This window comes from Artemia sp. Qi Xiang Cuo, chromosome 7, assembly GCF_049724085.1.
Source record: "Artemia sp. Qi Xiang Cuo chromosome 7, ASM4972408v1, whole genome shotgun sequence".
Taxonomy (NCBI): Eukaryota; Metazoa; Arthropoda; class Branchiopoda; order Anostraca; family Artemiidae; genus Artemia; species Artemia sp. Qi Xiang Cuo.
The window spans coordinates 59179329-59200945 of NC_142800.1; the positions used below are offsets into that span (position 1 = coordinate 59179329).

At 36.4% G+C, this 21617-nt stretch overlaps 1 protein-coding gene across 1 annotated transcript in view; it reads left to right on the forward strand.

Moving 5' to 3' along the window:
- LOC148950504 (uncharacterized) overlaps positions 1–20291 on the forward strand; it is an 89852-nt gene extending 69561 nt beyond the window's left edge. The window contains exons 3-4 of the mRNA XM_089092442.1: positions 3107–3260; positions 16352–20291. Of these exons, the coding sequence (XP_088948568.1) occupies positions 3107–3260; positions 16352–18000 (1803 nt within the window). The 3' untranslated portion in view covers positions 18001–20291. The remainder of the gene's footprint in view (positions 1–3106; positions 3261–16351) is intronic.
- The last annotated feature ends 1326 nt before the right edge of the window (positions 20292–21617 follow it).

Consider the following 21617-nt stretch of genomic DNA (forward strand, 5'->3'; position numbering starts at 1 on the left):
AAAGAAAGGAATTTATTGAGATTATTGACAGTAATATCAGGGGACTCGGGTTGACTGAAGCTAAGCTGTTCAAACCTCATGCCACATAGCTTTTTAACCTCAGAATACCAGTTTTTTGGTTTATTAGTGAACAATACTTCGACCTTTTTGTAGTACGATCGTGCCAATTTGCGAATTTCTCTTTTAATTGATTTTCTCAGTTTATTGGCTTCATCTTGTTTACCATTTTTGAAAAGCTTCAATTTGACTCTAATTAGTGTTTTTATAGTTTGGTTAATAAAGGGTTTATCACTGGAGCACTTTTAAAAATTTTTTTCAGGGAAACAAATTTGATATTTGTCAATTAGCTTTTTGTGGAACAAACCCATTTTCTCATCAAGATTTTTTAAACTATAAACATCGGACCAATCTTCAGTATTCAGCCACATACCAAAAGAAAGAAGACCAGAATTTTGAAGAGAACGATAACTGCCATAAGTTATTGAGAAAGAATGCTTAAAATTTGAGGAGGGGGATAAAAGAATCAAAAGATGATAACTCCCACCTAATGGAGGCAAAGCCGTGGAAGGGTTGTAAAAATTATACATATTAGTTAAAATAACATCAAGAGAGGTGTTTCCCAAAGTTGTGGGTATTTTAAAAAATTGCTTAAATTTAATTGAGGAACAAAAATAAAACTATTTAATGTCATTTGCATAGCCAAAAAAAAATATAACATCAGTGGGGTAATTAGAAATTACAAAATCAGCACTTGTCTGCAATTGCTGGATGAATTTACGTTTTGACTCGATATTTTGACTTGGGGAGTAATAGAAAACGGCTATTGCAATAATATTAAATGGACGAGGAAGAACTTTGGGTCTAATACTTAGCCAGATGATTCCATCATACTTGGATATACTAGGGACTCGAACAACCTTTGGGTAAAGGTTACTCTTAGTAAGAACACAACACCGCCACCTTTTATTCCAAGTGGGTAGTCTAAAGGACGGAGTTTAATAAACTCCGTATAATTTGTCAGGCGCAGAGACCCTGGGTCATGGGACTGTACTTCCGTAATAGCTATAATATCGATTAGATTTGATTCTGAAACCACCTCGAGTTCGGTAAGCTTTTTAAAATTAAGACTTTCAGCATTAGTAACTAGAAGTTTAGGAAAAACAAACCGATTGGGGAATCTCGACAGGGATACTTGGTGTGTTTGAGAATTTCCTGGGTGGGGTTTCAATTAAATATTATGATGCTGCGGAGAAGTAGGGTAAGAGAAGGATTTACCTTGGGGATTTGGAGGTGGAAGGAAGGGCGAGGATACAGACGAAGCATGATGAGGAAGGTGCGACTTGTTTTCAGTTGTCGGGAAGTGCGAACAATTAGGATTTAATACAAGACAATTATTAAATGCAAAAGGTCTCAGACCTGAGTCACACTGGTAGGGTGGGCACGCGGGGTAAAACGAATGGGTCGGAGGCGGGGTTTCGTGGATATAGGGTAAGAAGTAGTTGACTCGGGAAGATTTTTGGTAGGGAGGAAAGGAGGAGATGGGAAGGTAAGAAGGTGCTGGGAAATGGAAGTGGGGTGGGAACTTTCTGGGAGGAGGGAGGATGGATTTACTTTGGCAAATGATAGATGGAGGCCAGAACCAATCAACAGCATCTAGGGCATATGGAGCGGGTTGGGCATGCAAGGGGGCTTGTGACTGGGAGGGATATGAGTAAGAGGGGATTGTTGGAGTGTTTTGGTGCAGTAACGTCTGTGATGATGATTTGACTGGTCGTGAGTAAAATTTCGGGTTGGAGGGGCGTTTTGGGTAGAGGATGCCTGGGGCATGTTGTTTTGTAAAGGATGGTGAGGTAGGTAATGAGGGGTAATTAATGAGGGAGGAATGGGGGAGGAACCTTTCCTATAAATCCTTGGGTCACCCCTGGTCTTCTTAAAAGTTGAAGAATAAATTATGGAGAGCTTATAAGTCGTCTAGGCCCTCGATGAGTGCTTTTCGATCTTGCCTATTCAAATTCTGTAGGAATATTTATATTTCTTCATTTACTTCATGCATAGCAAATGTTGTTAAAAAGACAGCTTCTGATGTAATTCTTATTATTATTTTTATTATTTCAATGTTTTTTAACAAACGTTGGATATAGAAATTACTAGAACTGTTATGAGATCGAAGAATGTCTCGTCATCAGGCCCTGATAGTATTCCGACTTAAGTAATCAAGCCCATTCTGCCTTCCATTATTTCTCCCTTATCGAAACTTATTAACTTCTCCTTTCATCATGTTGTTTCCCCGAATACTCTCAAACGTGCTCAAATTAGAATACTATGCAAGGCTTAGCCACGAAACGACCCGTCTAACTATCGACAACGATCTTTGTTGTCTGTGTTCTAAAGAATTGTCAGTTTAGCGATGCTTTCTGGCCATAATAATTTTCTAACATCTAAGGATTTTGTCATAATTATCAATTTGGTTTTTGAACAAATCATTCAACTGAGCATTTTTGTGTTTTTTCTATTTTTCCAGTAACTAACTCTCGCTCTTCCCTACACTCTCTTCTGATTTCAACTGCTTTATACCTGAATGTTTGTAAAGCTGTTGATTCGTTAACCTAACCCATTATTTAAATTTACTAATTTTTACAATGATAATGGAAATTTCCTTGTTTTGTTGTCGTTTATGTCATCCTACGTGTTTCGATTTCCATTACCGTGGCTTGTCCTCTTTAGATTCTCTTGCTGCTTTTGCCGAGGTTCTGGCACCCTTGTTACTTCTGGAAGAAAAGAGAGTGAGACTAGTGCAAAGTTAGTGGACTTGTTCGAGAGAGTTTTAATTTATTTTAATACTAACTGTATGCTTCCCGAAATACCCTGAATGTTTCTAGATCTACTTTTTTAATTTCTTCAGGAAAATGTTTTGAATCACCTCTGTGGCTGTAGTACTGAGAGGCGTTTCCTCAACTATGCTTCTTTCTTCTAATTTTTATTGTTACTTCTTTCTTCTTATTTTTATTGTTAACACGATTTATTTTTGTAGAAATGCCAGATTTGGTTGAAATTCCCCCGGATAAATTTTGTCTTCTTCACTTGAATCTTGAAACTCCCTTTCTAGATTACACGATGTCCAATTTGTCGAGGCACCCTAATTGAAAACAGAAATTTAGCCGTGGAAAGTGTGCTTTCTGTGCTTCGAAACTCGGATAATCGTAAGAAAACGCAAATTCAACCAGAGCCAAGCCCTGTATTGCCACCCACTGACTCTTTAGGTAAGCATTGACTTTTGTGTAAATATTTATTTGAAGGGCTTTTTGCTAAAATTGTAAAACTTTTGTTTAGGGTAGTTAAGCTTTTCAGAAATGCATCTATATCCTAAATTAGGGTTTGAAAAAGGGTTTCAAGCTTTTACCTCACATTCTTTTCTATAGGGAGGGTTTCAAAATTTGGTGAGCTCAGATCCTATATCTAATTTTAGATATGATTTTTACCAAGTTTTGAGTAGATTACTTTGATTCTTAAATGTAAGCATTGCAAAGTGGCTCTCAAGATTTGAACTGTATTCTCTGCTCAACTTGATTTTTTATTAAATTTTTCAAACCTTAGCAGGAAAGGGTGTGGTATTTTTCGACTTTGTAACTCTTGGCGGACTCAAATCTGGGCTCTTGATGTACTAGTGACAGTTATCCAACTAAAACAACTATTTCCTCAAATTCATGAATAGTTCATGTGCTGGAGGAGGAAACGGTTATTATATCGCCACTTTTACGCCAAAAGGTCGTATCTGACATTTTCAAACCTCTGAAATAATTGCGAAAAACCATTTACTGAGCTGTGTTCAAAGGGAGGATCAGCGGGGCAGTGTATTTCCAATCACCCTCGACTGTCTTGATCAACACTATTCTCCTAACCCTCCCCTTTGAGAACAGCTTAACAAACGGTGGTCAATTTGGGGCAGTTTACATTACTGGCCTACGAATAAGGTGAACACACCTCTCGACTCTTTTTTATGCTCTTTCTGTATATAATTGTCGTTTTACCTCAGAAATACAATTTAAACCCTTTATGGACCCTTGAAAATGGCACCTTTTTTCTTATTTGCTATAGAGAACAATTAAAATAATTGGTAAATTTACTATTTGATCATAATTCTATTTCTGAATAATATAAATTCCTCTTTTCGAATATAATAGTCATTTTACTTGGAAATTGAATTATAAGCCCTTTATGGACCCTCAAAGATGATACCTCTTTCTCTTATTTCTGGATAAATAAAAGGGTTAAAAACGACAATTTTTATTTTATATTATATGCAGAATAATTGTAGTTAATACATTTTGACTGATCTCTATTATATTTTAACCCCTCCCCCTCATGTGCAAATATATAACCCGGATTATATATTTCCCACCTGTTTTTCAGTTCTCTATTTCGTCACAGTCGATTCAATTTACGGGTATACCGATTTGAACAAGAGTGATGCTAACAGACTAAAGTAAATACAGTAATTCTCTTAAAGATATGTTAATTGTTTATGCGATTGGATCATGATGAATCAATGCCTGTTGGTCGTATAGCTTTAGCAAAATGTAATTGTAATCAATAGTAAGTTTTACCCATTATTTTAACCCTTTTCTAAAAAAAAGGCATCGAGTGGTATGTTAATCTAATTCATAGGTCAATAATGTAAACTGCCCCAAATTTACCCAACGGTTTTTAGTAGTTATTTCAAAAATGTGAAAATTTCAGATACGATCTTTAGGCGCAACAGTGACGATGTTTACCTGTACACTCCTTCATTAACCTGATCTACCTTGGTGATTGATTCCTGAAAGTTTCGTTTACTTTGTGTCACTACTTTCTGACTAAGCAAATAGCCCCACAACTAGACATTCTTCTAGTCTAGTGTAGAATATCTGTTTCTATATTCCTGTAACATCCTATTTTAATGTCTTGGGTTTAACTGTTTGTTTGTTTTTTGTCGTAGTAATGCGTTTTATCAGTTTGTAGATGGGCAACACGCATAGGTCTGTCCTTCGAGGGCTGAAAAAGCTTTACCGGGTGGAATGGGGCTCAGATTTTTTAAGAAGCGTATTGGCTGGCCGAAATGATACTAGGGGATGTCATGTCACTCCCATATATCCTGTTACTTGCAGAAGGGAGGGTGGGGGTCAAAAGGTTTTTCCAAGGAGGACAAAAGTTTGGCACCGAGAAAAATTATTTTGTTTATAGGAAATAGAAGGAGAGGATCCCCTCTCCCCCTTTTAAGTACGTTCATATGTATATAAGTATAGTGTTAATCTCATGACCAATATTTTTAAACGAAATGGCTAGAGGAAAAAAAAGTAAAAGGAAAGCAACTTCATAAATCAGATCCAAATGTTGATTATTGTCTAGAAGGCTCTAGAAAGCTATTATTATCTAGAAAGGGTGGGGGGTACCTTAGTCCCAAAAAGTTTTTTGTATTGGTGATTGATTCCTGAAAGTTTTGTTCACCTTGTGTCATTACTTTCTGACTAAGCAAATAGCCCCACAACTAGACATTCTTCTAGTCTAGTGTAGAATATCTGTTTCTATATTCCTGTAACATCCTATTTTAATGTCTTGGGTTTAACTGTTGTTTTTTTTTGTTTTGTTTTTTTGTCGTAGTCATGTGTTTTATCAGTTTGTAGATGGGCAACACGCACAGGTCTGTCCTTCGAGGGCTGAAAAGACTTTACCGGGTGGAATGGGGCTCAGATTTTTTAAGAAGCGTATTAACTGGGCGAAATGATACTAGGGGATGTCACGTCGCTCCCATATATCCTGGTACTTGCAGAAGGGAGGGTGGGGGTCAAAAGGTTTTTCCAAGGAGGACAAAAGTTTGGCACCGAGAAAAATTGTTGTGTTTGTAGAAAATAGAAGGAGAGGATCCCCTCTCCCCCTTTTAAGTACGTTCATGTGTATATAAGTATAGTGTTAATCTCATGGCCAATATTTTTAAACGAAAAGGCTAGAGGAAAAAAAAGTAAAAGGGAAGCAACTTCATAAATCAGATCCAAATGTTGATTATTGTCTAGAAGGCTCTGGAAAGCTATTATTATCTATAAAGGGTAGGGGGTACCTTAGTCCCAAAAAGTTTTTTGTATTGGTGATTGATTCCTGAAAGTTTTGTTCACCTTGTGTCATTACTTTCTGACTAAGCAAATAGCCCCACAACTAGACATTCTTCTAGTCTAGTGTAGAATATTTGTTTCTGTATTCCTGTAACATCCTATTTTAACGTCTTGGGTTTAACTGTTTTTTTGTTTTTTTTTTTGTCGTAGTCACGTGTTTTATCAGTTTGTAGATGGGCAATACGCACAGGTCTGTCCTTCGAGGGCTGAAAAAACTTTACCGGGTGGAATGGGGCTCAGATTTTTTAAGAAGCGTATTAGCTGAGCGAAATGATACTATATGTCGCTCCCATATATCCTGGTACTTGCAGAAGGGAGGGTGGGGGTCAAAAGGTTTTTCCAAGGAGGACAAAAGTTTGGCACCGAGAAAAATTATTTTGTTTATAGGAAATAGAAGGAGAGGATCCCCTCTCCCCCTTTTAAGTACGTTCATATGTATATAAGTATAGTGTTAATCTCATGACCAATATTTTTAAACGAAAAGGCTACAGGCAAAAAAAGTAAAAGGAAAGCAACTTCATAAATCAGATCCAAATGTTGATTATTGTCTAGAAGGTTCTAGAAAGCTATTATTATTATCTAGAAAGGGTGGGGGGTACCTTAGTCCCAAAAAGTGTGTTGTATTGGGAGACCTGCAGCTTCGCTGCCGGTCCTCAGCACGGCCGCGCGGCAGGCTTTTGTATAATGATTCTCATTGTCGCTTGTCTTCTAACCAAGGCTGTTGTCCCAGTGAATCAGTATGTTGATTTACGTCGTCCTCCAATTTTTGCATTTTCATGTAATCTTTGGTATAATTGTTTGTGTCTTGCAATATTTCTTCTAAGAGATCCATTAGGCTATGAGAAAGCCTATAATTTAAAGGATGTGCAAGACGTTCTTCAACAGCTTTATCGGGGTCTAAAAATCACCTTCACGGGTTTGTGACGGATGTGCTGCTTGATTTGTTTTCTGATAAATTTGTCCAGCTATTATGAACCTGAAAACATTGCGACCTAAAGCAAAACAGAAGTTCAAGTTTCGGATTTGTTTGTGAAACTCTTTGGAGAGCAAGTGACGTCCTATAAAAGGCCAAACCACTTCACTTGAATATTGAGGAGGTTGCAATGCAATTCGACCAAGCAATCAGCAACCTCCAAATGAATCACCTTTGTTGGCCATTCTTTTTTTCGGGAAATTGAGTACTCCACAGTGAATCAGAGGCAACGCTGTAAAGGTTGCCTATGTTGCCTATAGTAAAGGCCATACGGCTCCAATGTTTTATTATTTATTTATTTTTTTTCCCAGAGGAACTTCATATGGAAGGGGTCGTCGTAGAAGCTTCAAAGGGGGCTCATTCGATTGGAAGTCGAGAGTTCTAGTGCCCTTTTTAATAGCCGAAAATGATTGGAGGGCAACTAGCCCCCCCCCCCGCCCCTAATTCCCCCAAATACTTCCAATCAAAATTTTAAGATAGCCATTTTGTTCAGCGTAGTTGATGTCCAGATAGAAAATATCTTTTTGAGGAGGATACTTCCCCACAACCCTCAGGGCAAGGGTTTTAAGTTATGCCCTGGGGGCATATAAGGTTTTTATAGAAGGCGTTGTTGTAGATACTTCAAAACAGGCTCATTCGATTGGAAATTAAAGAGCAAGTGCCCTTTTTAATAGTCGAAAGTTATTGGAGTGTAACTAGCCCCCCTCCCCCCCCCCCCACGCCCATCATTTCCCCAAACACATCCAATCAAAATCTTGAGATAGCCATTTTGATAAGCGTAGTTGATTTCCAGATAGAAAATATATTCTTGAGTAGGACACTCCCCCGCAACTCTCAGGGCAAGGGTTTTAAGTTATGCCTTGGGGGCAAATAAGGTTTTTATAGAAGGCGTTGTCGTAGAAACTTCAAAACAGGCTCATTCGATTGGAAATTAAAGGGCTAGTGCCCTTTTTAATAGTCGAAAATGATAGGAGGGCAACTAGCCCCCTCCACGCCCATTATTCCCCCAAACACATCCAATCAAAATTTTGAGATAGCCATTTTGTTCAGCGTAGTTGATTTCCAGATGTAAAATATATTTTTGAGGAGGACACTCCCCCACAACCCTCAGGGCAAGTGTTTTAAGTTATGCCCTGGGGGAATATAAGGTTTTTATAGAAGGCGTTGTCGTAGAAACTTCAAAACATGCTCATTCGATTGGAAATTAAAGGGCTAGTGCCCTTTTTAATAGTCGAAAGGGATTGGAGTGCCCCTTCCGCCCCCCACGCCCATAATTTCCCCAAACACATCCAATCAAAATTATGCCCTGGGGGCATATAAGGGGGCATATAATAAGTTATGCCCTGGGGGCATATAAGGTTTTTATAGAAGGCGTTGTAGTAGAAACTTCAAAACAGGCTCATTGGATTGGAAATTAAAGGGCTAGTGCCCTTTTTAACAGTCGAAAGTGATTGGAGCGCAACTAGCCCCCCCCCCCCACGCCCATTATTTCCCCAACCACATCCACACAAAATTTTGAGATAGCCATTTTGTTCAGCGTAGTTGATTTCCAGATAGAAAATATGTTTTTGAGGAGGACACTCCCCCAGAACCTTCATGGCAAGGGTTTTAAGTTATGCCCTGGGGGCATATAAAGGTTTTTATAGAAGGCGTTGTCGTAGAAACTTCAAAAAAAGGCTCATTCGATTGGAAATTGAAAAGGATAGTGCCCTTTTTAATAGTCAAAAGTGATTGGAGGGCAACTAGCCCCCCCCCCTACGCCCATCATTCTCCCAAACACATCCAATCAAAATTTTGAGATAGCCATTTTTGTTCGGCGTAGTTGATTTTCAGATTGAAAATATATTTTTGAGGCGGACAATCCCCCGCAACCCTCAGGGCAAGGGTTATAAGTCATGCCCTTGGGGCATATAAGGTTTTTATAGAAGGCTTTGTCGTAGAAACTTCAAAACAGGCTCATTCCATTGAAAATTCAAAGGGCTAGTGCCCTTTTTAATAGTCGAAAGTGATTGGAGGGCAACTAGCCCCCCCACGCCCATCATTTCCCCAAACACATCCAATCAAAATTTTGAGATAGTCATTTTGTTCAGCGTGGTTAATTTCCAGATAGAAAATATTTTTTTGAGGAGGACACTCCCCCACAACCCTCAGGGTAAGAGTTTTAAATTATGCCCTGGGGGAATATAAGGTTTTTATAGAAGGCGTTGTCGTAGAAACTTCAAAACAGGCACATTCAATTGGAAATTCAAAGTGCTAGTGCCCTTTTTAATAGTCGAAAGTGATTGGAGGGCAACTAGCCCCCCCCCCCCACGCCCATCATTCCCCCAAACACATCCAATCAAAATTTTAAGATAGTCATTTTGTTCAGCGTAGTTGATTTCCTGATAGAAAATATGTTTTTGAGGAGGACAATCCCCCACAACCCTCACGGCAAGGGTTTTAAGTTATGCCCTGGGGGCATATAAGGTTTTTATAGAAGGCGTTGTCATAGAAACTTCTAAAAATGCTCATTTGATTGGAAATTCAAACGGCTAGTGCCCTTTTTAATATTCGAAAGTGATTTGAGGGCATCTAACCCCCCTCTCACGCCCACCTTTTCCCCAAACACATCCAATCAAAACTTTAAGACAGCCATTTTATTAAACGTAGTTTTAAGTTCTGGAAATTAGGTCTTTGAGGATTACAACTCCTCCAAAGCCCTCAGGGCAAGGGTTGTAGTTTAAGGATTCTCCGAATCCTTCATATTATTTCTTATGGAAGGGATGCTCGTATAAACTATAGAGACAGCTCATTTGATTGAATATTAAAAGTTCTTGTTCACTTTTTAAGAGTCAAAAGACATTGAAGAGCAACTAGCCCCTCTACCTCCTCCACGCCCTAAATGCATCAGATAAAAATTTTGAGATAGACATTTTGTTAAAATAGTTTTAAGTTCTGATAACAAAAAACTCCGGTGTCGACATAGCCCACCAGGGCCCAGGGGTAGGCGTTGTAAGTTATGCCCTGGGGCATAACTTATTATGGGGGTTTATAATTATGGGAATGGGTTTTGTATGGGAAGAACACATAGGAAATCTATTATAATTATTCAATTATAAGGTTAAAATACATACTCTGTGATAGATGCAAAATTGTTTTGGCACACAAATTCCTATTAATGTCAATTCCAAACAGTCGTGATCCCTTTGTGTCAGCAACTGAAATGGTCTAAACCCCCTTATTGGAGCTATTTTTTCAATCCATTCATTGTTGTCAATCGCTGTCCACAAGTTATGCAAGCTGTCTATTGTTCATATATAAGGTTTTTCTCAAAGAGGTAATCGTACAGACTTTGAAAAAAGCCTCATTCGATTTAAATTGAAAGTTCTTGATCCGTTTTTAAAGTCAAGAATAATCGGACAGTAAGCACCCCCCCCCCCCATGCCATAAAAACTTGAAACTTTTTGCAATCAAAGACGAACAAAAATTAATTTAAAAAAACTTTCCGAAAATAAGTTTTTCAAAGAAAAGTAAAGGCCATTTTAAACTTAAGCTCAGCATGTGCAAATACATGTTAAAATTCAAACTCAAAACGACCAGAAATTACTATTAAAGAATTAATGAAACCCAAAACGAACAGAAATTAAATAAACAATCATAGCAAAAAAACATACAACAAGTAATAATATAAATGAATAAATAGATCTTAAAGCGAGTAATACTTAGATTGAATATGAAAATCAAGCTGAAAACGAAAAAAAATATTTTGCTCTTAAAGTATAAATGAAACTTAACACGAACAGAAATTAAATAAAAAATCTATGCGAACAACAATACGATAGATATTAATGTTAATGAAGAAATAAATCTTAAAACGAGTGAAAATTAAATTGAATATGCAAATAAAGTTTGAATCGAATAAAAATAACTACACAACAAGAATTTTGGTATCGTCTCACTGCAGAAGCCTAAAACCTATTGCGTCATTGGCGCTTTACTGAAAACGAATTATATTACAAATGTTTTCTTTTGTACTTAATATTGAAAATAAATGTTAAAATTACAGTAAAATTTTGAACTGATGAGCTTTTAGCAATTAATATCATTATGCATCAAATATTCAGTTTAATTTATTAGTTCTTTTCAAGATTGGTCAAGACAAATATAGTTTCACTACAAGCAAAATTTGGATACTGCCCCCTTCTTTAACTGTAAAAGCCTAAAGCCTTCTGCGTCATTGGTGCTTCACTGAAAACAAATTTATTATTTTCCAGTTCTTACAGCATTGAAAATGAAAATAAAAATTACAGTGAAAAAAAATCTTGAACTGACGGATCTTTCAACAATTAATATCATTATATATCTAATATTCAATTTGATTTTGTTCATACTTTCCAAGACTGTTCAAGACTCATATAGTTTTGCCATTTTTTTTAACTCTGCCATTTTTTGTAACTAATCGTGTTAGTTTGTTATGAAAACATTTGATGGCTTCTAGGCATTTCTATTTGAGTGGAAAACTGCACCTCAAACTTTTTGGAACATACATTTTCTTGCATGAAACACCAAAATATAATAAAATGTCCAGTTTCGGAGTGTTCCACCACTCGCAAGCAAGTGCCATTGGAATTTTTGAATCCGCATGGTCAATTTAGGGGGTGGAGGGTAGGCAAATTCTCGTAGCAGCCCCATTCTGTCGTGGTATGGTTCACATTTTCAACACCTGGCGTCCGGAGTATCATATAATCTACCAAGCATACAATTACCCCAAATCAGTATCAATGAATAAACGAAACCCAAAACGAACAAAAATTAAAATAAATATTAGAGTCAAACTCAAAACGAGCATAAATTAATGTGAGTAGGGTTCAAAACCCCTATGCTTTCTAAAAGCTAGAATATAATTTTTACTTTACTGAAAAAGAAAATCAAATGAGTTTACTGAAAAAAAAAATGTGCATTGTCAATTTAATTTACATATGCTGATATTTATTCCCTAAAATCTTAATTAGTTTTTGATTTCTTAAAGTTACAAAAGTGAAAATATTTCAAAGAATTGTTTTCAGTAAAGCGCCAATGACGCAATAGGTTTTAGGCTTCTGGAGTGAGACGATACCCAAACTCTTGTTTGTAGTTATTTTATTTGATTCAAACTTGATTTGCATATTCAATTTAAGTTTCACTCGTTTTAAGATTTATTTATTCATTTACATTAATATATATTGTATGTTTGTTCGCATTGATTGTTTATTTAATTTCTGTTCGTTTTAAGTTTCATTTATACTTCAATAGCAAAATATTTTTTTCATTATAAGCTTGATTTTCATATTCAACCTAAGCATTACTCGCTTTAAGATCTATTTATTCATTTTTTTCATTACTTGCTGTATGTTTTTTGCAATGATGATTAATTTAATTTCTGTTCGTTTTGGGTTTCATTTATTCTTTAATAGTAATTTCTGGTCGTTTTGAGTTTGAATTTTAACAGGTATTTTTATATCCAGAGCTTAAGTTTAAAATGGACATTACTTTTCTTTGAAAAACTTATTTTTCGGAAATTTTTTTTTTATTAATACATACAACGTTGAACCCAGTGACTTGTAATTAACACTTGTCTAGTTTACGGTATCTTTATAGGTTTGTACCGGGTTTTGCGCCACAGTTTGTTGGCGTCTTAGATTGCAATTGCGTTGTTCTTCTATCGTAATATTTCTTTCTTTTTCACTTTCGTTTTTGACTAGTTCTGATTCTCGATGTCGCTTGTCTTCTAACAGCACAATTCGCTTTTCTTCACTTTCATTTTTGAGACGTTCTGATACTCGCTTTCACGTGTCTGCTAGCCGCACAAGTATTCTAACCACATATTTCTTTGTTCTTCATTTTCATTTATCCTTACTTCAGATAAATCTTCAATCGCCTTTGCCTTAGCTGCTCGGACGAACAGAAATTGTTTCATATATGAGGGAGACTGTCCCCTTCTCAACCCCTTCCTCCAATTCCTTATACTAAGTCTTGTAATTTTTTCCCCAGTGCTTCAAGATTGACTGGTCTATATAACAAGGGCGATCGGAACCAGTCTCTTGCCATTTTAATGGCCCACTTCCAAAATGGAAGTGTGACGTTGAAAGCAAGAAGAAGCCCATATAATCAAGAAATTTGTTGGGGTTTTTTTTTCAGACAGTTGTGACTTAGACGGGGCTCAGGCACAACCAATCTACGGAGTCAAAATCAGCAAACCAAATGAAATTACCAAATCTTTTAAGGGGTGATGCTAGTCTAACGCAATCCACGCTGTAAGCATCGTTCAATTCCAGCTCTGTTCTTCGACTTAATTGTCGACCACCGAATTTGATAACGAATCTGAATCAAATGAACATAGCAAATCACCCATTTTTTTATTGAGTGGAGCTAGGTGTGACAGAACAAATGGGAAAAAAATCAACATGTCAGTATACGCACCATATCATCGGATCAGACAGTTCGTGGTAACGAACTGTAAGCTAGAAGTACCGCTGGTCAAAAGCAACCAAAACTCTAATAACCGGAATTGATACCAATAAATCAATCAAAAGAATCAGCTTATTATGCTGATCTCAAATATATAAGTTTCATTAAGTTTAGTGTTACCCATCAAAGGCTACGAGCCTAAAAAATTTTCCTGATTATTGAAAAAGGGAGAAAACAACCCCTAAAAGTAAAAGAATCTTAATGAAAATCACTCCATCAGATTCAGCATATTAGAGAATCCTATTGTGGAAGTTTCAAGCTCCTATTTGCAAAAATGTGGAACTTCGTATTTTTTTTTTTTACTAAAAGAAAGATCACAGATGCGTGTTTATTTGTTTGCTTCTTATTTTCAGGGGTGATATTAATAATCCAGTGGTCCTAAAATATCACTAGAGGGCTCATTCAAACGAAAATTGAAAGTACTAGCGCCCTTTTTAAGTGATCAAAATGATTGGAGGGCAACCAAGCCCCCTCCCACGCCCCTTCTTTCCCAAAATCGTCCTGTCGAAATTTTGAGATAGCCATTTTGTTCAGTATAGTTTAAAGGCCCAATAACCATACCTTTGGAGATAACATGATCCCCCACACCCGCTGGGGAAAGGTCCCTAAGTTATAAAATTTTCCTATTGTTTACGTATAGTGTCTGTTATTGGGAAGTATGCATACATTTTAGTGTGGGGGGGGGCAAATTTTCTGTTTGTGGGATTTTCTATGGGAAGAGAATTTTGGGGGAAATTTTGCACTGAGGGCACTGGCCAGAATATCTGTACGAAATTAGTTTTATGTGTCTTGCTTTCTCTGTGCCGACTCAGTTTTAAGCATGGAGATGTTAAAGGTAATTGTCCTGGGTAAATTTTCACCGGGATTGAATTGTCTAGAGGTGATTTCTGTGGGGAGGACGGATTTTTTTGTAGATGTGGAGCAAGATTTCCTAGCATTATTTAAAAAACGGTCAGAAATTAAATAAAAAAGAAAAAGTTTTTTTCAACTGACAGTAAGGAGTAACATTAAAACTTAAAATGAACAGAAATTGTTATGTATATGAAGGGGGTCGCCCCCTCCTCAGCACCTCGCTCTTTACGCTCAAGTTTGAATTTTGCCCAACTCTTTAAGAACGACTCCGGAAACACAAGGGTCGTTTAGTTAGAACAATAAGAAGCTTTTTTAAAAGTACTAAAGAACATTAGCGTGAAGAATGAGGCCTTGAGGAGGGGGAAATTCTCCCGAGGAACCTCATCATATAATTAAAAGTTTCTGCTCGTTTTAAGTTTTAATGTTACTCCTTACTTTCAATTGAAAAAACTTCTTTTTGTTTTTATTTAATTTGCAAATAGGCAGGACTACTGCGATAGAATTACTTAACCTACTGAATTCAATAACAGATGGGAACCGTAGCACATCACCTAAAGTGCAACTGAGTGGAACTTGTGCAACAGAGCTACCAAATCCACCGAATTTGGTAACGAATGAGAACCAACTAAACATGTTGAATAACTAAATTGGCAAATAAGCGGAATTAGTACTTTGGATCAATATGAGTCTCGTTGCCCTTTGTGCGCATTTTTTGACTGCCAAGATTTTTGCACGTTCACCAGGGCGTGCCGTGCGATAAGATAAGATATTTATTTCAAAAAAGACTATCACAAGCCCCGAAGGGCCGAATTCGCATTTCGGGGTCATGTAATAAAAAAAAACATCTTGTACCGATTTGGGAGCTATCTTTAGTTTTGAAAAAAAAAGTCACTTCTCATTTGTTAAAATCTCTTCTCTCAGATATTTTAATCACAAAATTTGAAAATGGAATACTTCTTTTGTCTGAGCCCCTCTTTGATTAGTGAAGGATGAAAACTGGCATTTTCTTTCTTTCGCTTTTTTTCCCCTTTGTATTCGTTGACACTGAGACTATTTTTTCACTGTGTCTTTTGTTTGTTTCCTCTATTGGCATCTCTACGATTAATAAAACCATCAGGATGAATTTAAAAATGCTTGTTGTTTTTGCTACTCAGCCACTGAGCAATGAGGGAAACAAATTTCTAAGTTTCAGATTGGATTAGGCTATGTTAAAATTTCCTGTTCTTCTCAGCCCTAACTGATTATGCATTACAAGTAATCCTTGGTGTCATAAATAGCCATAAGTCTAAATTGCAGTGGGGCAGACGTCCAAAGGATAAAAAAAAGATCTACTTTTAAGATTCGACGTTTCAAGTTCTCCTTTGTTCTTGTAAGATTAATGTTGGGGAGGAGGATTCTCACCGCTATGTGCAGGTGTGTTTTTTGCTTATAATGTCTGCTCGACGAGGCTAAGCTCACTGTCTTAAAAAATGTGCGATTCGTTTATGTTTCAATTCACTAAAAAATATTACTCATTACAAAACTATCAAACCTAGTCAATAGATCGTAATAACTATTCTTTGTTTGAACCCCGCATTTACCAATTCGCGGCCACTAAAATTCCATCAAGTGTTTCCACTTCAATGTACTTTTGAGTTAGAATCCTTTTGTCTTTGATACCTTAAACAGTTGAACCCTCCGGGTTCCAATTTTCTGTGTTGTTTTGTGTATTGTGATTTTGTTGTCATGTCTCATTTTCCTAAATTTTGGTGTGTATATCTTGTTGTTGTGTATAGCTTTCATTTTCTTTCGTTTATTTTTTTTGTTTGTGATTTTTACTCTACTAGTAGTGCTAATTATTTTTCTCAGATCAGAATCTTATAGTGCATTCAGTCATAAAAATGGTATTTTACTTTAGGCTCCATTACCAAAGATGAATTAGTCACTATGGTCTCAGATTGTGTAAGAAAGGAAGTTGACTTGTCTCTTAGAAACCTGAAAGAAGAAGTGACCTGTCTAGAAAGTAAGATATGTGATTCATTTTCAAGGTTAGAACAGAAAATTGGAAACCTTATTACAACCCATGAACAAAGTAATACTGTGTCTTCAATGATTTTGTCAAAAGTGACAGTGCAAGGGCAACTGATTGCAAGTGCCATTGGAGATATGTCCTCTGCTATATGCTCCCAGTTTTCAAAAGAAAGGGATATAATTGAGGTTATTAGTCCTCAAATGGAAAAGGCTAATAAGAAGCATGATGGGAATTTCTTTAAAGTTGAGGAAGATATGGAAATTCTAAATCAGCAAGTATCCTTAATTCTTTCGATGTTGAATGATTCTAAAACTAAATCGAATAACCTCGGGCTTGAACGTAAGGTAGAGAAAGCAGTGATCCCCAATGGTCATCAAGAAAATTGTGAGGACATTGTTCAAATAGAAAATATAAATGGAGAGGTTATGCAGGTAGAGAATAAAGAAGAAGAAAAAGTAGTTCTAGTTTCCCATATAGAAAAATTACTTGGCCTCAGTAATAAACAAATCGTCAATCAAGAAGCTCTAAGTGGCTCTGACTCTGAAGAGGAATCAGAAGAAGAAGAATCAGTCAAATTTCAGGGCTATAGAAAGTTTTTTCCCGACCCTTCCGAGCCTCTTCAGGAACAGCTTGAAAAAATATCTTTAAAGAAAGTAAATAGTGATATTGAGTCGGAACCAACATCGCGGGATCATCTCCATACAATTCTAAGTAAAATCGTAAACAATCTTTCAAAGGCAATTGAAAGCAGGGATGTATTAGATGATAAGCAAAACAAAAGAGAGGAGAATGGTGTAGCAGAAACAGATGAAAACGATGAATGTAACGGAATCGAAAGTGATTACGGCACACCAGAGCCTTCGGAACATGCCGATAGTGTTACTGCTAAGAATGCATCAAGGGAAAATACTCAGACTGAACATGGTTCCTACAATGATGTTGTAACTGCCCTTATACGCACTGCCTGTAATGACCAACCAGGACCATCTGGCTATAGTAGCTCGGTTCCTGAAGAACTACCTTGTCCACTACACTATAAAGGAAACTGTATGCTTCCTTCCACAAAACTACGAGATCATTTGGATCATATTGGAAATTTTTCTCCACGGTCCACTCAACACGGACGCTTTGTATATACCTCACATAGCTTAGCAACTCGTGACAATGTTTTAATTGTTGAAAACCTTGGTCGATGGTTTCAAATTGCCTACAATCAGATTCTTAGAGATGGTAATGAACTGTTGGCTTTTTTGCAAGTGCGGCTTGTTTCTGACAAACCTGATGACGAATACGCGTTTTATGTTGACATTAGTCTACTAAATACGGAAAGAGATGGATATTACAGTAGCGTACAATATAAAGTAGTGCCTTATTGTAATCAAGCTTTACCTCATCATTTGACTAATAAGGATTATTTGTTTCATCTGAGAAATGATGATCTTGATATGTATAGGAGCAGGTATTGTCGTGGAGGTATTCTTTATTTTCAAATTGACTTTCTTGCTGTTGAGAAAGAACAATGTGATGAAGATTGATTTTTTTTTTAACAATTGTGTAACGTTTATGTTTCTTGTGTCATTGTCTTATATTCATTCAAAGAACTGTTCGAATCCGTACATAATTGAGTCTAAACATACGTTTTCGCGGGGTTTTGTACCACCCTCGTCACCTTAAAACAATATTTTAATCTCCATTTAAAGATTGGACCCGTGCTTATATGCACAAGCTGTTGCCTGTGCAAAGTCATCTGCAAAGGGGATAATAAAACTGAGTATACCCTCTAAAGTTTGTCATCTCCGGTGAAAACTATCGAAAATATGGATTTCACTATAGATGAAAGTGCAGAACAAATTCCTGGAATCCTCCTTTGGTTTGGAATATTTTCTCCTAACTAGTCTTGTTTTTACGTATTTGGTGAGAGCACAATAATAATTTCTGAGGGTTGTACTGTTTGGGATTTGTTTATTCTTAGCCAAGCTAGAGGCGCTTCACGAGTGAGCACCAAGCAATTTTCAAGCGCAAAAACAGAAAAACGAGTTGTACCTTTTTTCTTTCTTTATTTTGTTAAAGCTGTAATACTGTTTAATCTTAAATTAAACAAAGAGTTTTAGGTTGAGCAGGAATGAAGAGGCGGATGGAGGGAGGGACTTTTAATCGACATTGTAAAGCAGGGGTTACGTCTGTAAACTTATTTTTGGAAATTCACTGTAAGAAGTTTAAAACGTTCAAACTTTACGCTCACGGTGCCACTTGCTTTTCATTGCCTTATTTTTCTTTTACACAAAAGTTTTGGCGTGTAATTATTGCTGCAAAAAGATTTAATGTGCTAGTATCTTATTTGTCCAAACAATTATTAAAACGCTATTGGCAAATAAAGAAATGTAGGAACAACTGAAATTCATAGCAAAATAGTTGCTTTGCATATACCTTTCCATGGATGCAATTTTTTACCTGATATTGCTACCGATCTTTTATGAAAAGCAGAAAACTAAAAAATTGTTCTAGAAGTAACATAATGAGACAGAAAAAGAATTGTAAATAAACTGCTGTTGTTTATCAACGCCTCTACAAAAAGACTAATTTAAAGAAAAAACATAAAACATGTAATCAACAAAGGTTTTCTATTTAATTGAATATTCTAACGTTAATGTCCTTTTTTACGCCGGCTCAGTGCGGCGCACTTTATTACTTGGAATAGACTATTGCATTGATGGAGAAGTCTGTTAAAAAAATTTTAACTTTTGTTTAACATTAAAATTATATTTAAAATTCAGTTTGTTTTTCAGAACTTTGGATTTCATAATCAGCCTATAAAGCATTTTAAAATGTATAAACTTAACATTTCAGTAAGGCTTTGAAATCTGATGAAAGCGCAGTAATATTCTTTTTGGGTAAAAATGCAACTGTGTGAATCTAGCAGGAAAGAATACTTTTTGTTTAGCTAACATTGAAAATACTGCCAAAAATTATTATGTTTATAGTAGCCTAATCAATTATTATGTATATAGTAGTCCCACATTTTCATGCGACGGATTTCGGATAAGGTATGAAGCGCTTGAAAAACTGTTAATTATTTGAAAATTAAAATTTTACAACGGGGAGGAAAGATAGCCTCGTACTACCCAAGTTGAATGTCATGCTTTATTCCGGTCTCATATCATAGTGGTTTGTAACGCCTAAGCAGTGCACGGTAAGCTCTGAATATGGCGTTATTTTTGTAAAATAGTGTGAAATTCCAGCTTGTGATAAACCAGACTTCTCGTGAAAACCATCATTTATTTTTAACTTGACCACAGATGTTCAGTGGCAAAGACTTGCGTAGAACTAAGTTCCAGGTCTTTATAAACTTGATGAAATGATGGCAGATTTTACATGTTTTAAGCTTGTTCCTAATTTTAATGTGAGGACCGTTGAGTATTTCAGTACATTTGCGGCTTCTATGTAATGCAAGCTTGCTACTACCTTTAAATAACAAAGCTCAGAATCTTCTATATTACAACTTAAGACCATGTCATTCAAAAGCTCTGAATATAAACAGGTCTGCAATTATTCAGCAAAAATCTATCCGCTAGAGCTTGGCATGTTTAAACTCCATAATGCAAGTCCTTGTGCGAAAATGTGTCATGACTTTATTTTTACTAATTTTTAACTTTCCTTGTTTTAGATTTAGATTAAAGATCTATAAATTGTATCTATATAAGTAAGACATAATTTAACTAGCATTGAAAATTGACTGCAATGTATTTTTTTGTGGATTTTACCTAGCCTAGTTATTAGATGCTAGCCTATTTTAGCTATTACCTTTGATGAATGAATAAAATGTCTACCTGAATAGTCGCGTCTATGGTATTTTGCTTATGTAGATTATCGAATCTATGGTTTCAGGTTTAGACACTAAAACAGGGTTTATAACCCCTGCAGAATTTCGTGTAGTTTTAAGGTCTTGCAAGTGATGCATTCATTGATAATCCAGTGCCAAATAGATGGCTGCCTTAATGTTGACTGGACCCGGTGAACCAACTGACCATTCATGGTTCTCCAGGATTAAACGTAAAGTTATTAGCATACACATCTTTCGTATAGTTGCCTTCGTAGTCTCCGGATTCAATCTGAATAATATCTCCTTCGTCCCTTTCATGCATGCTGAATTTGTCCAGATAAGCCAATAGGGTTGTGAGGCTAAGTTCTTTAGCATGTCTATTCTTTTCAAGTTTGAAAATGAGGTCTTGATAGATAAATTTTGGTAAAAATTGTTGCATCTTCTCAAGTGAAAATTTGAGCAATTGCTTCAGAGTAAAAATTTTGATAGTGTTTGCATTTCTTGACTAAATGATTCAGATGTTTACGTATTACTACTACTACTACTACTAACAATTCACCGCAGCACCAAGCCGCCAGAGGCCAACACAGCTACGCACTCTCCTCCTCCATCGCAATCTATTCGCATCCCTCTTTACACCCTCCCAGAAAGTCCCCATTTTCCTTAAATTTTTCTTTAGGACTTCTTCCCACCCCAACCGCGGAGGACCTGCTTTCTGCCTAGCCCTAGACAGTTGGCCGAAATAGACAATCTGTCATCCTGCATCCGCAGAACGTACCCTGGCCATCTGAGTCTTTCTCTCATTATAGGCCTAGAAAGCGGGATTGAACCACACCAACTTACTCCGCGCTTACTTATTACTCAATGCTTAGCTATTGTTTTAAAACGTTTATGATTGAGACAGCAGTATTCAAATCCGAGACGCTCTAATTTTTTAGATATGACGGGATTAAAGAAAAAATCGGGCATGTGTCCAAATAGTTGAGTTATTTCCGCAAAACCTTTTCACTTTTGAAACAAATCAAGTCCTATAAAGGGCCTGGAAATCTCCCAAAAGTAACAAATTCCTGTAGGCAAAGCACCGGTAGAAGCTGATAGTAGTTTATGTTAGAAGCCTGCTAATTGTCACAATTACTCTGCTTTGCATTAATTTTTTTCATTTCAAGAGAAAACAAATTGTTAAAAAAGCTTAATTACCATGTTATTATATTGATTTATTTGCATTAATCTTCTCAAAGAAACATCTGTTTATTTCTTTTCTTTTTTCTTGTCGGAAAGCAAATTAGATTTACTACTGATATTTTGCCCCTTTTTGGATTAATCCTAGCTTAC